Here is a 16123-nt window from a genome sequence, read left to right as displayed (position 1 = left end):
TCAGCGACAGTATAATAATGTTAATTTTACAGTAACATAAAGGCAACCCTGCAGCCAGTTCTTTACTGTTATTTTACTGGGAAATTCTTAACAGTGTGTGGAAGTTACTGTAATATAGAATTACAGAAAAAACTCAAGCAAAGTAGGCTAAGCACCTCCAAATTTTTACTTAAATACAGTACTTGAGTAAATGCAGGCTAGTTAGTTACATTCCATCAATGCAAATAATATAACAATATAGAGAACTGAGTACAATTTGACTTAAGTAAATGATCTGAATGATTGAGAATAGGGAGATAGAATAGGAGAATGACTGATTGTACACAGATTTTTTTTTAATTGATTATATTTGTTTTTGTATGTGTATGTACTGCGTGTGCGTATATGTATGTATATATGTATACAGTATATGTATGTATATATAAATAGATTTTATTTTATTTTTTTACTTGTGTATATTCTTTTTACTTATTTATCTATTTTTTGTATATAATATGTTTTTCCTGCATCTATATTAGCTTATTTTATATTAATATTAGGTTTGTTAAGTTTCTTTGTACCGAGAATGTTATTATTGGGGACGTTTGTGAATGTTTGTTCTGCTGTTTCAAAATGAACAAAAAACAATAAATATAATATTGAAAAAAAAAAAGTAAATGATCTGAATACGTTTAACACCGCTGAGCCACAGATATACAGAGCACTGCCCTTAACATTTAGGATTTTCTGTTGCTATGTTTTTGGTCTATTATTATTTGTTTTAACTAGAAGTGCAATTTGATGTCAAGCACTTTGAGCTGCATTTAAAAGAATACTTCACCCACAAAATTACCGTTTGTATATCAATTATTGAGGGAAATCGGGGGCAATTTTAACAGTTTTTGGTTTTGATGTCAGTACTCTAAAAGCTCTTGAATTATTTGGATAAAATTGTATGTAGGTAACTTGTATTTGTGTTCTACTTGTTAACAAATATTTTTACAAGCAATGTCAGAGTCACAATATTGATTGAAACACTAAGTCAAATGCTACATCCGCCCCCACGTGCAGGGGCAATTGTGACCACACACGTAATACCTTCATATGAATACCAAGACATTGTTCAATCAATATTAAATTGTTTTAACTATCAATTACTTTCATATTTCAAAAAAAGTCATGGCAGAAAAACTTTGACATGAGACATCAGTTTATCCTTTGGCTGGCAGAGAGGGGTCGTCACAGACCATGTGCATAATGAGTTTCCTGGGTCCATTTAGTTTCGGATTGGTGCAGAAAACATTGTTTTTCTCGCATGCCTCTCCACGGTGAACAAAGATTCAAAACACGGAGTTCACTATATCGTGACTTCTCTCCGTTTTTCTTTATTCTCTGTTCACCGTGGAGGCATGCGAGAAAAACTTTTTGTTCAAGAATTCAAGGTAACACGGGGTATTGTAATTAATATACAAATGGTAATTTTGTGGCTAAAGTATTCCTTTAATGTATGTAAAATATTATACAAGTCAAATTTATTGTCATGTCATGTTAGGAATTTAACTATTCTGTTGTTTCACTCTGTCACTTGTATCAGATCAATGGCTACAAAGGTTGTACTTAGGTAGACGTAATGCTCAAAATTGGTAGAAACTATGGTGTGCATTGATTATTCTCACACAAAGTGGAACATTTTAATGGGTCAGTTCACCCAAATTAAAATTCTATAAAACGCCTTGTGCTTGTAGACTGTGAGGCAATTCACACGTACTTCAACCACTACTGGAGAAAATTAAATCATATATTTGTATGCGCATGTGGTGTGTGTCTTTTAAAGGTCCAATGTCTTCCAAAAAGAATCTGGGAAAAAAAAATCTTCCAAATGCATACAGTTTGGTTGTCCAGTAATTTGCTTGTCAATCACATAAAAAGCTACAACTTTTGTGCTTTTACATTGAAGGCCAGAGCACAGCTTCCTGTCTGTGGCTCCAGCTTCACTCAGCGCTGAGTGGGCGCGTCAGGTGGCCTCGTGACGTCAATCCCAGTAACACCAGCGGGCTGTTGGTACAGCAGCAGGTCACCAGTCCACTCTGAGATATAAAAAAGCCCTCCATGTTTGGCGCTTTGTGTTCCATTAACTTCATTAAAAAAAGAAAAAGACGCTCTGTTCACACGGTTTATTGAACAATATCACACACGTCGGAGGACAAACAGAAGATACACTGCATGAGACACATTCAAAGAGGCAATAAAAAGACTAACATTTACAAGCCAAAGTAAACAGGCTAAAGATGAACCTCTGAAAACAGTCTTGCATGTGGATCGAGTGGGCCTGAAGCATTGCAGTGCGCTGGATGTGACATACAACAACACACTGTGAGATTAGAGATAACAGGGCAGGCAGAGGGGCGGCTGTTAATAAATATATTCTCTCCCCTGTGATATCACGCAGGGATTTGGGTGTGCACTTATTAAATTATGGTTAAGAGAAACCATCGGAAAAAAATTCAAAACAACACACGCAAAAGAGATTTGGGCTAGATTTAGGATCAGATTGTGCTGAGAAACGAGAGCAAACTGTGAACCACCAACAACCAGGAAGACTACAGGACAGAAAGGGTGTCATGTGACAATGAGACACCCAAACCGGGAAGGGCTTAAGCTGCAGCATGGGCCTTTGTTATGATGGTCATATGATAGTAACACTGATTAAAAACGTCCTCATTAAGTGATTTTTAACTCTTTGAGGTGTACTGCCTTAGAAACATTAAGAGACACACCTCAAGAAAAATGATCCATGCTACTGTAAAGCTGCACACTTTGATTTCCACGAGGTGTAAAATGCTTTTAACTGTAACCTATAAGACTGGATAGTTTGAGAGCTGAATCTGAATCTACGTCACAGCTACAAGTCCCCTCAGTTCCCTCTTTGTTTCCCTCCGTGAAGTGGAAAGCTACAATACACCGTTTTCCCCTCCTTCCTTCCCTCTCTTTATCTGCGTCACTCCGGCAGCCACAAACTGTCAGTTTTCACCTATTCTTCATTCAACTAGTTCTTGTGTATCGTCTGTGTCAACTGCCAGACACTACCAGGAAAGTAGGTTATCTGTCACATTCATCTCCGACGCCACGGGGGGGAAGTGTGTGTATCGCGGTAACATCTGACTGTATTTCTGCTTTCTGCATAACAAAGCCAGCTGAGGCCGATGTAATATTGCTGTGCTGTGGAACTTTAACTAACCAGATGGTGAATGATTATGATACTTGCATTGTACATGGCTACAGCTCACGTAGCCTCAATGTGTGTATGCGTGTGTGTGTGTGTGTTTGGTTAGGGGGGGTCAACAGTGCAACAGAGTGCACTCTTTGGGAAGCATAGCCACTGAGACATTCAAGAACACGGTGGTGCATTTTTAGCGAGTTGGCCGTCAGTATGTGTGTGTGTGTGTTTGGATAAGAGTGTGTTGTTAAGTGTTTGGGGCTGATGAGTTGAGAAGGCCCGGAGCGTCTGAGCAGCTCTGCCCCCAGCTGCAGGCCTCGTCCTGGGGCTCATCACTGCTGGCTGACCCCCATCTGCTGGTGGTCGGGCCCTGGTTCCCCCTCCATGTCAGCGTGGTAATGCTCAAAACTGTCGTCTTCTATGTCGGGCAGACCCAGCAGCTAACAGGGGTAGAAGGAGAAGGTTGTGTTATACAGGTTGTATAACTAGGGCTGTCAAAGATAAGGTGATAATACATTTCTTTAACGTATTAATGCAAATTGGGACTTTTAGGTTGTCGCAAGGCTCAGTTTTAAAGCTAGAGTGGAGATACTGGCATCGTATGAAACTAGAAAACCTAAGGAATCCATTGGTACCAACCATTTCATACTAGCTTGTCACGAAGGAATAACGCTCCAAATTTACGCTAAATTTTGGTGAGGAAAAACTGGCATGGCCATTTCCCCTTGACCTCTGACCTCATGATATGTGAATGAAAATGGGATCTATGGGTACCCACGAGTTTCCCCTTTACAGACATTCCCACTTTATGATAATCACATGTAGTTTACAAGAGTAAGTCATAGTCAAGTCAGCACACTGACACACTGACAGCTGTTGTTGCCTGTTGGGCTGCAGTTTGCCATGTTATGATTTGAGCATATTTTTTATGCTAAATGCAGTACCTGTGAGGGTTTCTGGACAATATTTGTCATTGTTTTGTGTTGTTAATTGATTTACAATAATAAATATATACATACATGTGTATAAAGGAAGCATATCTGTCTAATCCCATGTTGATAAGAGTATTAAATACCCTTTAAGGCACATTTTGAACAGATTAAAAATGTGCAATTAATTGGCGATTAATCACGATTTACTATGGACAATCATGCAATTAATCGCGATTCAATATTTTAATCGATTGACAGCCCTAGTTGTAACATAAAGATGTGTGTAAATTGCACCAGCCCATTTTCTGTCTGTCTTGTACGGAGGCAGTTCAATGATGCCATGTTTATCGGAACGTTCAGTACCAAGCACAACATGACCAAAGGCCTTATATTAATAATTAGGTTAATCTATTCTCTTCCAACATACTGTACATCCAGTGGTGGAAGGTTACTAAGTACATTTACTCAAGAACTGTAAGAAAGTACTTGTACTTTACTTGTACATGTTGGGATCAGTTGAGGAAATACCAAGCACCGCCCACCAGCCACAGCAAACTTTCTCATTTTACAGTTAAACAGTACACTACAAGATGTTTCTGAAAACATTTGAGGTGAGAAATAGGCATTACAGTAACAGAATATTGATTCATATTTGATCAGCGCTGCCTAGTTTGACCGTTTGATCAGAGTTCGCGAGTGATTTACAGCTGCGTCCGTTGGATGAACAGCCAATAGGAACGCACTCTCTGAAATTACCTATGATTGGTCAAAGTTTCCCGTCACAGGCTCGATTTGCCTGAAAACAGAGCCATGATGAGGTTCAGAAGTCTAGTTTTCTCTCAGAACACTTGAATTACAATATGCTGAAAGATTATTGTGGAAGTTTTGCTCAATGATGCAAAAAATATTCTGCCTACTGCAGGTTTAAATAATAAAAAAAGTAAATCAGCTCTTCAAATTGAGGTTCCATGAAACTCTTACATGTCAAAGAGACAAGAATATTCTAAGAATTCGTAAAAGGCCTTGAGTCATGTTCTGTATCCTGCTCCTGTTTTGTAACATTTACAGATAAGCAACACTGAAAAGTCAGAATTCTGGGTAGAGTTTGACATGTTTTATTTTGTCCGTACCAGAGAGAACAGAATGTATCAGACCCAGACACGGCGAGCTGAGGTCACTGTGCTGCAGTTGATGCAGTGTGTTAAAAAGAAAAGACTGAGCGTCACTCTTTTTGTTTCCTTACAGGCCTGAAGGACGTGAAGACCTTCTCCAGGACCTCCAGCAGAGTCTTCTTCCCGCAGGAGGAGATGTAGTCCTGGGCCAACTGTAGGAAGGGAAGGCAGTCCTCGCTCTCGCTCCACACATGCTACAGATAAAAGACGAGCAAATATTAATGCAAAGTGGGCTCCACTGCAAAACAGTCATAACGAAATTATTACATGACTGAACCAATTTGTGTTTGTTGAACAAAAATAAAGATTCAGCTTGCGCATGAAAGGAGAGTACCTTAAAGCTTCATTTTGTAAAGGGTAAACTTTACTCCTCCATGTAATTACGTTAGTGAACTAATACTCTATGCCAAGTGATGTAATACTGTCACGCTTCCTCCACCAGAGTAGCTTCATCATGGGGGCTGTATAGTGACGTACAACTTGCAGGAATTAACCGGTAAATAAGTAAAGCTGGGTCAGGGGCAATGAAATGGAGGCAACAGAAGAAAAAAAAATAGAACAAAGCAATTAAACCAGATAAAGGCATTTCTTCAAGGACACGCAGCAGACAGAAGTGAAAATAACAGAAACAGTGGTGACACTTTACAGTAAAATACACAAAGTCCTCGATATTTATCAAGGAAAGTGTAGGGAAATGACTAACAATGAAATACTGGTAGTAGTTCCTGAAAAAATCTGAATCAAGGAATCTACATATACACTTTCTCCATGAATTATTCCCTATTAACTCTGAATCAGGTACCAAATGCCCCCAAACCAAAAGCTAGTCATCACTTCCTTTTTTCCTACTTTCCTACTACAATACTAGTTATGTTTTTCAAAAGCCTGCGTTGTTACTAGGAATGCATTATTACTTCATTATAACCTTATAATTGCTTGAAAGGTTTAGGTCCCCTTAGAAAAAGTAAGGCACCGTCTCACCACTGTAGCCACTAGGTTTAAGTGGAAATGCCCCAGTATATGAAGGATAGTCATTCAGGACTTTGTGTTGTATTGTAAAGTGTTACCTAAACAATAAGACAACTGCTACCTTTGTCACACTCATTAGTTGTGCCATACAATACACAGTGCTTTTGCTCCACTTCAAGCCAAGATAACTCTTTCATACCACAAAGCCTGTCTAGTGTGACGGCTTAGTGTAAAACTGGTGCGTACTTAGGTCAGAAATGTTGCTGATGGCCAATAAAACAGTATCAAGTAATGAGAAATTGCAATTCCTAATCAGACGTAGGAGTCCCAGTCAGATTAAAATCAACTTCCTTCTCAGTACAAGGTGTCCACCATACCTCAAAGCTCTGATTTGTAAACATCACTGCTTGGGATATAGGTCATTGAAGCAATTCTACCTCACTTACTTTTACTGTTGTATAATTGGAGTCAAAAGGCCGTACTGTTATAGATAATGTATTGTATGTAGGTAATGCTATTAGGGGTGGCTGGCCAAGAGTGCACTATGATATTTGATTTTATAATTTTAGGAAATGATTTGGGATATTTGGGATTTCAGTTTATATGAAGGTCTAAAATAATTTCAAGTGGAAATTAAGGGAGTTATATTCTTGACAGTTCAGGTATTTATTGCACACATTTGGGATTAATTAAAGGGACTGTTTGTAACTTTTTAAGCGTATAAATGTACCGGGTCGGGACACATGCGCACTCGCATATGCGCGCTCACGTGTGTCCGCTGTCTCTCCTCCTCTGCCTGCCTTCACTGACACCGCACACATTCTCACTCAGCTCGCTCTACCTCTAGACGATAACGCGCGCTCACTCCACACTGCAGAAGAGTTAGTTTAGCTCTGAGAATATCTAGTGAATGTACAGGGGACGTTTGTGCAGAAATAAATGCTGCAGCTCCTCCAGACCAACAGAGGTTTCCCGTGTCTTGTGAAGTGACGGGGCTCCGCAGCGAGAAACGTTATCATCTCCGACCAGGTGCCGGTGTCTCCCTCCGACCGCGGTCGGAAGGCTGAAGCAGGAAAAGTCAACACTAGGATCAGCATTGATTCATGGAGAGACCTCCGTCTGGTCAGCTAACATTACTGCCAAGCAGGTGAAATATAGAGTGATATTGTGGTTTTAGCTGACGTGTGTTAATTCGTTGACTTAACGGCCACAGGTGTTGCTGTTAACAAGCAATTCTGAAAGTTAAAAATAGTCCCTTTAATGGAGTATAAAATGTTAAAATGTTATTTTAAATTGATTACGTGCACAGATTAAGGGTTTTTAGGGGTTACACCCCTTAAAATTTACCATGAAAACCGTCCCTTAATTTTATAGAGTCTTAATTTTTCAATTAAAGTGAACATTCATTCATGCCAAGTAATGAATAAAATAATCTTTGTAATACCATGGAGCATACAGACGCGTCGGATGGTTCTGACCTCCATGTTATCCATTAATTCCTGATAGAGGACATCACGTTGGGCATTATCCCTTACTTAATATATGCATGATTTAAGGTGCTTTATTGGGTAAACATTTTTTTAATTAACCTAACATCATGAAAACCATTCCTGTATGTTCACCTTAATTGAAAAATTAAGGCCCTCTTCAAAATGCCTAATATATTAAAATCTATTCATTTATGCATTAATTATCTCCCTTAAAAACATCTTAATTTCATCATTGTTAGTGTAATTAATGGAATTTTAAGGTCAAAAAAATAAAAAATAGGGATTTGGTTTCATAATGTTTAGTAGGGACACCTTCATGTCAGGGTTTTAGGAGTCATGTGAGCGTCACGTGAATCAGCCCGGGGACATTGTATTCACAGTGTTGTAGACAGGGCTAATATTGAGCCCTCCGGCCCTCACCGCTTAGGGACGGTTGTTCCAGTTTGACACTGACTGATGGACTCTCACACGAGGGTGTGTTTCTGCTGCACCGGGAAAAACGCCATCTTTCAGCAGATCTCACACAGCAAATCCAACCGCTGTTGTTTTTCAGCTGCTAAACACTGTATCACCTGACCCGCACGACTGAAAACTGCTAAATCTTGCCCTGAGGGAAATTACAGAGCTGGAAACAGTGATGTGCAGCTGTGCTGTTGTTGTTGTGTGGAGCTGATCTCACAGCGCCCTCCAGTGAAGGGACATGGCAGTGATACAAGGTTTTGAGGGAAAAACAAGATAAACTGAGAAAAGGACTGTGTGTGAGAAAGAGAGAGAGAGAGAGAGAGGCATGTGAGACGCCCTGGTGATAGCAGTATTGATCGTGCGAGCGTAACTAGATCTCAAGAGTCCTGCAGAGAGACAGAGTTATTCTAGCTGATATGAGAGTGCATAGCAGACAGAGAGCTGTGAAAGTGTGTCCATGAGTGTCAGGGCTGCAGCAGTTGACATGCATTAGATTCAAAAGCAGCAGAAAAAAGTGTTGTGAGGGAGATAAAGGGGAAAAAAGAGATGAAAAATTAAGTTGCCACTGAGACAACTAAACCACATGATATGTGTGTGTGACCGTGCTTAACTCCCTGCTGTGTTTTTCCCCCCTGTAATGATATTCTCAATAAGATGATCATGCAGCAGCTGCATTTATATTCATCTATTTTCCACCAGCAGTCATGGAAAGCCCCTGCTCAAGCTGCCCTGCTCTGGTGTCTGTGGGACAGACCGAACTCCTCATAACACAGGCACGCTCGGTGTGACATAATGTGTTATTGACTGAACAGACGCCCTGGCTCCTGGGTCATCTCCATCTGCTCTCCCCGCCCTGTTAGCCTCTGTCACTGAGCAGGAGGAGGGAGCAGGGCGGGTCTGGCCTCAGGAGCTTTAGGACTCACAACACCACCACTGCACCACACTGGTATGGGTTATAGCTAATGTCAAGACTGACTGTACATCATCAGAGTAGGGCTGCTACTGTACCATCAAAGAAACGGAGCTCATATCATCCATATTGTTTCTGGAGTTTAGGGTTTTTTAAAGTAAGATTTCAATGTGGTTGTTTTAGAATTTTCTATTTGCATGAAAACAGTAGAATTGTGCTTAGAGTTTATCAGTCTGGAGTCTTTTTGTTGAAACACGAGCATAGAAATAGAATTAAAAAATCCTATTTCTATATACATGAACTTCAAATTTTCAGAATTGTGTGCATACATATACGCATACAACAGCATTTTTTTTCCAGGAATGTCACCACAGACACGCATTTTATAATTCTGCAAATATATAAATATTGCAATACTTTCAATAGTGGCCCATATAGGCTTAATCACCATTGTGTTACCTCGTTTGGCGATAGATAGTGACTTAACAGACATTTATTTAAATGAAAATCTTGCGATCGCCACTTTAACAGCTATTGGAGTGTATGTTTAACAATTAAAGACAAATTACACATATTTAAGTCTGACTCTGATATTGCTAAGGGCCTTTACATGCGTCTGTTTTAGGGAAAACCAAAGTCAAATGAAGATATATAGTATTTCCCCATCATTCCAGTGTGGGGAATTCTTAGAAAACATCATTTAGACTATCATGTTGGGAGAATATATAACTGAACAGCATCAATTATTTACATTTGCTTACTTTATTTGTGTGTGTGCAAACATTTTGAGAAGAGTCTCTGGGATAATTTGAATCCAGGACCAGAGCAGAAAACTGTCAATAATTCCTTCAAAGTACAGATATGAAAACACGTCCCTTGTTAATTATTTACTGTTTGTCTGCAGAACATCAACCTCTCTGATCAAGTCAGTCAGTGGAACCAGAGAGAATTATCTGCACACTAGTCTGGTGTAAAATCTGATTTTGAGCTTTTTGGTAGCAAGCAGGCCTTCATTGCTATAATAAAAAATAATGTTATGAAAATGGCATTTAAAGAGATCAGCAGAATATGCTACTTATATTTAGCCTGATACATCAATTTATTCAAGGTTCAAGGTTCTTTAATTGTCATTGTCAATTCCAGCAAAGCAATTTTTGGCAATGAAAATCTTTGGTCTCAGGTTCCTTCAACAATGTTCATAAAATATGTTCGTATAAAAGGTGAAATCACACAAGGAAAGGTAAAAGATAATAATCTAAGGCATAAAATAGTGCAGTTAAAATGCATATAAACACAAGTAAATAGAAATAGAAATGTAAATTTGTAATTTTGTTGATGTCAGTATTTCAGATGGTAAAACTGGATGAAAACATGAGGTAGTATGTATATGCATGATGAGAAGGAATATACACAAAGGTGTACACAGGAATGTAGTATGTAATAATGAGAAGTATTAAATATATACTGTATGTATATATACTGTGTATGTATATATACATACATATACTGTATGTAGATATACTGTGTATATATATATGTATGTATATATACACATATATACTGTGTGTGTATATATATATATGTATGTATATATACACATATATACTGTGTGTATATATATATGTATGTATATATAAACATATATACTGTGTGTGTGTGTGTGTGTGTGTATATATATACACACACACACACACACACACACACACACACACACACACAGTACATATATATACATACTGTATACAAACTGTATGTATAAATATATACACACTGTATGTATATATACTACATATATACTGTGTATATATATATATACATATATACTGTGTATATATATATACAGAGTTATAATAGTTTGTAAAACAGTATGTAAAGTATATAAGGTAAATAAAGGTAAAGTGATTTTATTTTATTTTAAGAGGCCTACCCTTTGTGTTTCAGATAGATAGATAGATAGATAGATAGATACTATATATTGTAATTTGCTTAATGAATTATATATATGTTTTTGTTTTTATTTTGTTCTTTTTTTATTTTTATTTATTATTGAATTGACGCTTTGGCAATATTGTTCACCTGACAGTCATGCAAATAAAGCAAATAGATAGACAGAAGTGATTTTATTTTATTTTAAGAGGCCTACCCTTTGTGTTTCTGATAGATAGATAGATAGATAGATAGATAGATAGATAGATAGATAGATAGATAGATAGATAGATAGATAGATATTACTGAATGATGGTCTGCAGGGCTTTTATTTTGAAAGTCACAGGCCTGTTTTTTTGTACCCTGGCTCGCTTGATGGTGCTGTGGTTCATCAGGGTTATCGCAGTTGATTATGATGGAGGAAAAAACACCATCGACAGAGGGGGAGCTTGTGGGAGGGAGGGTGTGTGTGCACCCAAACTGAAATGACATCATCCCCTCCAGTCTTTCACCAGAAGCCCCTTCCCTTTACTCTCCTCTCCTCTCTCATGTCTATCAGCCGGAAAACCGGGATCAACCGGGACAACCCCACCTCCAACTCCAACCCACACCCTCGACACACCTACACACACACACACACACACACACACAGAGAGAGAGCGAGAGAGAGAGAGAGAGAGACAGAGACAGAGAGAGAGAGACAGAGCTAAAGGCCCTTGCAGAAGAAGCAGCAGCTTCACTCACGAAAGTGTCGGTGCCGCCTGGACACAGCACGTAGAAGGAGACGCCGGGCTCTGCGTAGAAGTCCAGCCGCCTCTCGTCGTCCTCCTCGGCGAAGATGAGGTCGAACGGGTTCCCGGAGCACCACTTCTCCGCCGCCTCCACCAGATGCTTGAACTCCATCCTCCGTTATCCAGTCTGCTGCGGTGTGTTCCCTGGTCTTGATGTCGATGTGTCTGGGCCGTCACGGCGGTGAGGTGATGATGCTCAAGACGAAAAGAACAGCTGATCGGACAGCAGCATCAGCAGCAGCAGCAGCAGCCTCCAACAACTATACTACCGCATCTCCTCTAGCGCACCGCCTGCACGGCCTCTGAATATAGACAATAATAACACTGATGGTGCATCTATAGAGCCGTAGACCGGGATCTGGTGCTCATGCGTTCTCAGTCAGAGCCCCATTCCTCTCTTCCTCCCCACGTTATGAAATCAGCCCCGTCGGTCGGTCGCATGCATGCATACGCAGGAGGACGCTGGGAAAAAACGCGATGACGAACAGTGGAGCCGGGCAACCGTCCACATCCGAGGCGCTGCAGCCTATAGGCCGACTCCACACTGTCTCACTGTCTCACTGTAGGGCACTATTACTGTAGGCAGGTTCTAACCTGCTGCTGACAGCATGCAGCATGCAGGAGGCTCATTAACACAAGCATTTAGGGGATTTAACATTATGCATTATATCTAAAGAAGATCATAGAAATATTATTTAGCCTAGACATACAGTATACACTATATACTACTGGTTGTCATTCTATCATGAAGGCAGGGTGGTGAAATTTGACCCTGAAGTGACCATGCTGCTTTTATTTGTTTTTTGCATTTTTTTCTCAGGTTAAAAAGAAGCACACCTTGAAGCTTGAACACACCTTGAAAATCATTAGGAGATTAAATCAGTTTTCTGCAACATTTTGGAATATTTAGCGCACTATTACTGGATCAGGTTCTAACTTGCTGCTGACAGCATTCAGCAGGCAGGAGGCAAATTAACCATATCATTTAGGGAATTTAACATTATGCATTAGGCTTAAAGAAGCTGTTGTAGGAGTATCATAGAAATATTATATAGCCACTGTCTCACTGTAGGGCACTATTACTGGGTCAGGTTCTAACCTGCTACTGACAGCGTGCAGCATGCAGGAGGCGAATTAACCCAATCATTTAAGGAATTTAACATTATGCATCAGGCCTAGGGAAGATGCTATAGGAGAGATCATAGAAATATTATATAGCCATTGTCTCACTGTAGGCACTATTACTGGATCAGGTTCTAACCCGCTGCTGACAGCATGCAGGAGGCTCATTAACCCAATCATTTAGGGAATTTAACATTATGCATTAGGCCTAAAGAAGATCATAGAAATATTATATAGCCTATAGACATACAGTATACACTATACTACTGGTTGCCATTCTATCATGAAGGCAAGGGGGGTGAAGTTTGACCCTGAAGTGACCATGCTGCTTTTATTTATTTTTTTGCATTTTTTTCTCAGGTTAAAAAGAAGCACACCTTGAAGCTTGAACACACCTTGAAAATCATTAGGAGTTATAAAATCAACAGCATGCAGCATGCAGGAGGCGAATTAACCCAATCATTTAAGGAATTTAACATTATGCATCAGGCCTAGGGAAGATGCTATAGGAGTATCATAGAAATATTATATAGCCACTGTCTCACTGTAGGCACTATTAGTGGATCAGGTTCTAACCTGCTGCTGACAGCATGCAGGAGGCTCATTAACCCAATCATTTAGGGAATTTAACATTATGCATTAGGCCTAAAGAAGATCATAGAAATATTATATAGCCTATACACATAGTATACACTATACTACTGGTTGCCATTCTATCATGAAGGCAAGGGGAGTGCAGTTTGACCCTGAAGTGACCATGCTGCTTTTATTTATTTTTTTTGCATTTTTTTCTCAGGTTAAAAAGAAGCACACCTTGAAGCTTGAACACACCTTGAAAATCATTAGGAATCATAAAATCGACAGCATGCAGCAGGCTCATTAACCCAATCATTTAAGGAATTTAACATTATGCATTAGGCCTAAAGAAGCTGCTAGAGGAATATCACAGAAATATTATATAGCCACTGTCTCACTGTAGGCACTATTACTGTGTCAGGTTCTAACCTGCTGCTGACAGCATGCAGCATGCAGGAGGCTCATTAACCCAATCATTTAGGGAATTTAACATTATGCATATGGCCTTAAGAAGCTGCTATAGGAGTATCATAGACATATCAACTAGCACCTATTTTTGGCTGCCATGGCCCTGGGGGTCTAAATAAAAGCCCTGCAGACTATCATTCAATAATATCTATCTATCTATCTATCTATCTATCTATCTATCTATCTATCTATCTCATTTGAAACACAAAGGGTAGGCATCTTAAAATAAAATCACCATTTTGAAAAATGGCTGCCATGGCCCCCAGGGGCCAAATTTTCAGCGCCTGATATCTATTTCTTTTCATAAGATATAGACCTACATCTGTGCCTTATGTCTTGCTTTTAATCGCAAAATGCACAATTGTTATGAATATTTCAGCTTAGCTGCCCCACTGCTATACTCTATGTGGTATATGGAGGAGAAATAAATGAGGCCTAAATACCAATACGCTACTATCATGATATGGATTTATATACGACTGAGTCACTGAAATACTAGTTCACCCAAATCACAAATTATAAAAACCTATTTTATGGGGCTCTCTTGAAAAAGTTTTTCTAACCTCAATGAGGCTTCCATGGTTAAATAAAGGTGAAATAAAAATAAAATAATCATATCCTCACATACGATAGTGTTGGTTTTACTTGTTTAGGATGAGTAGGCCTAAAGTTTAAACTCCAGTGGGTTGGATATATATATATTTATTTTTATTTATTTTTTAAATAAAAAAAAAAAGAAAAGAAAATTGCATAAGATCCACTTACTGGAAAGACCTTAGCCAACTCTATCCACTAATGAAGACCACCAAATGTGGCTGAAAGCTCTGGAAAATTTCTACCAAGCGGTTGACCTTGGACCTTGGGGATTTCTTTTTCTTTTTGTGAGTAATGCATTCTCCAGCTCAGATAATAGAAAGATATAGTGATAACATAAATACTACTACTACTACTACTACTACTACTATTACTACTACTACTAATAATAATAATAATAATAATAATAATAAATAACGATTAAGTTATTATACTAATAACATAAATTAAATAAATAATAATAATAATAATGTGAATACTATTACATAACTATTAAGTTATTATACTAATAATATAAATACAATAAATAATAATAATAATACAATTAATAATGTTAAATAGCTATCAAGTTACTTCTACAATCTATTACTAATAATATAAATACAATAAATAAATCATAATAATAATAATGAAAATCAAAAACCTAAATTCTAAAATATTTATATAATCATCACTTCACCTAGGGGCTCTGATAAACGCCTTTATAACCTCCTATTGATGCCATTATGGAAACCTCTGGTCTATATAAACAGCCCAGTGTTTACAGTGTTTACAGGAATGCAGCCTGCTGCCATCATCGTGCCTCCAGTGTGACCCTCCCTGCTCCCAGGAGTCCTCACCACCACCAGACACCAGAGGGCGAGTGAAACCAACTCACTATCCCAGCTGGAGCTGCGTCAAGCTCACAACATCTAACTTCAATAACACCGGAAAATATGAGCGTGTGTCTCGTCAGAATAAAAGCGGAATTTGTGGAAAAATGGGTATTTGGATCATATACAGTAAGCTAAATTACTACATTTACAGACCATCCTCAAAACAACAATTCTTTTAGGACTAGTACACAACAACAGCTAATCGCAAGTTGTTAATAGCCCTAATATATACAGTATACTGTATATATTGCCATGTCATGGCAGTGGTGGAATGTAACTAAGCACATTTACTCAAGTATTGTACTTAAGTAGATATTTGATGTATTTGTAATTTACTTGAGAATTTCCACTATGCTATATGCAACTTTATGCTTATACTCCACTACATCAGAGGTAAATATTGTACTTTTTACTTCACTACATTTATCTGATAAATTTAGTTACTTTTCAGATTACAATTTTCCATACACTCCTGTCCAGTGAAAACAATGCATCTCCAGACGTGTTGTGTTCCTTTATATGTTGTGAAAATTCTCCAACTTCTTACAGGACAGCGACACTACAAACATGTCATGATCTTATAGAATATGATGCACTGCTGTAGATTAAACTATAGCCAACAGTATATTAGTTAAATCAG

At 38.6% G+C, this 16123-nt stretch overlaps 1 protein-coding gene across 1 annotated transcript; it reads right to left on the bottom strand.

Annotated features, from left to right (window-relative positions):
- Nucleotides 1–2138: 2138 nt before the first annotated feature.
- On the bottom strand, nucleotides 2139–12306 carry mturn (maturin, neural progenitor differentiation regulator homolog (Xenopus)). Its single transcript, XM_074613709.1, has 3 exons — nucleotides 11802–12306; nucleotides 5372–5494; nucleotides 2139–3636 (listed from the first exon to the last, which is right to left on the bottom strand). The coding sequence occupies exons 1-3, from the start codon at nucleotides 11958–11960 to the stop codon at nucleotides 3529–3531; spliced, it is 390 nt and encodes a 129-aa protein (XP_074469810.1). The 5' UTR covers nucleotides 11961–12306; the 3' UTR covers nucleotides 2139–3528.
- Nucleotides 12307–16123: the final 3817 nt, after the last annotated feature.

This window comes from Sebastes fasciatus, chromosome 17 (assembly GCF_043250625.1).
Source record: "Sebastes fasciatus isolate fSebFas1 chromosome 17, fSebFas1.pri, whole genome shotgun sequence".
Classification (NCBI taxonomy): domain Eukaryota; kingdom Metazoa; phylum Chordata; class Actinopteri; order Perciformes; family Sebastidae; genus Sebastes; species Sebastes fasciatus.
This window is presented reverse-complemented; position numbering and strand designations above follow the sequence as displayed.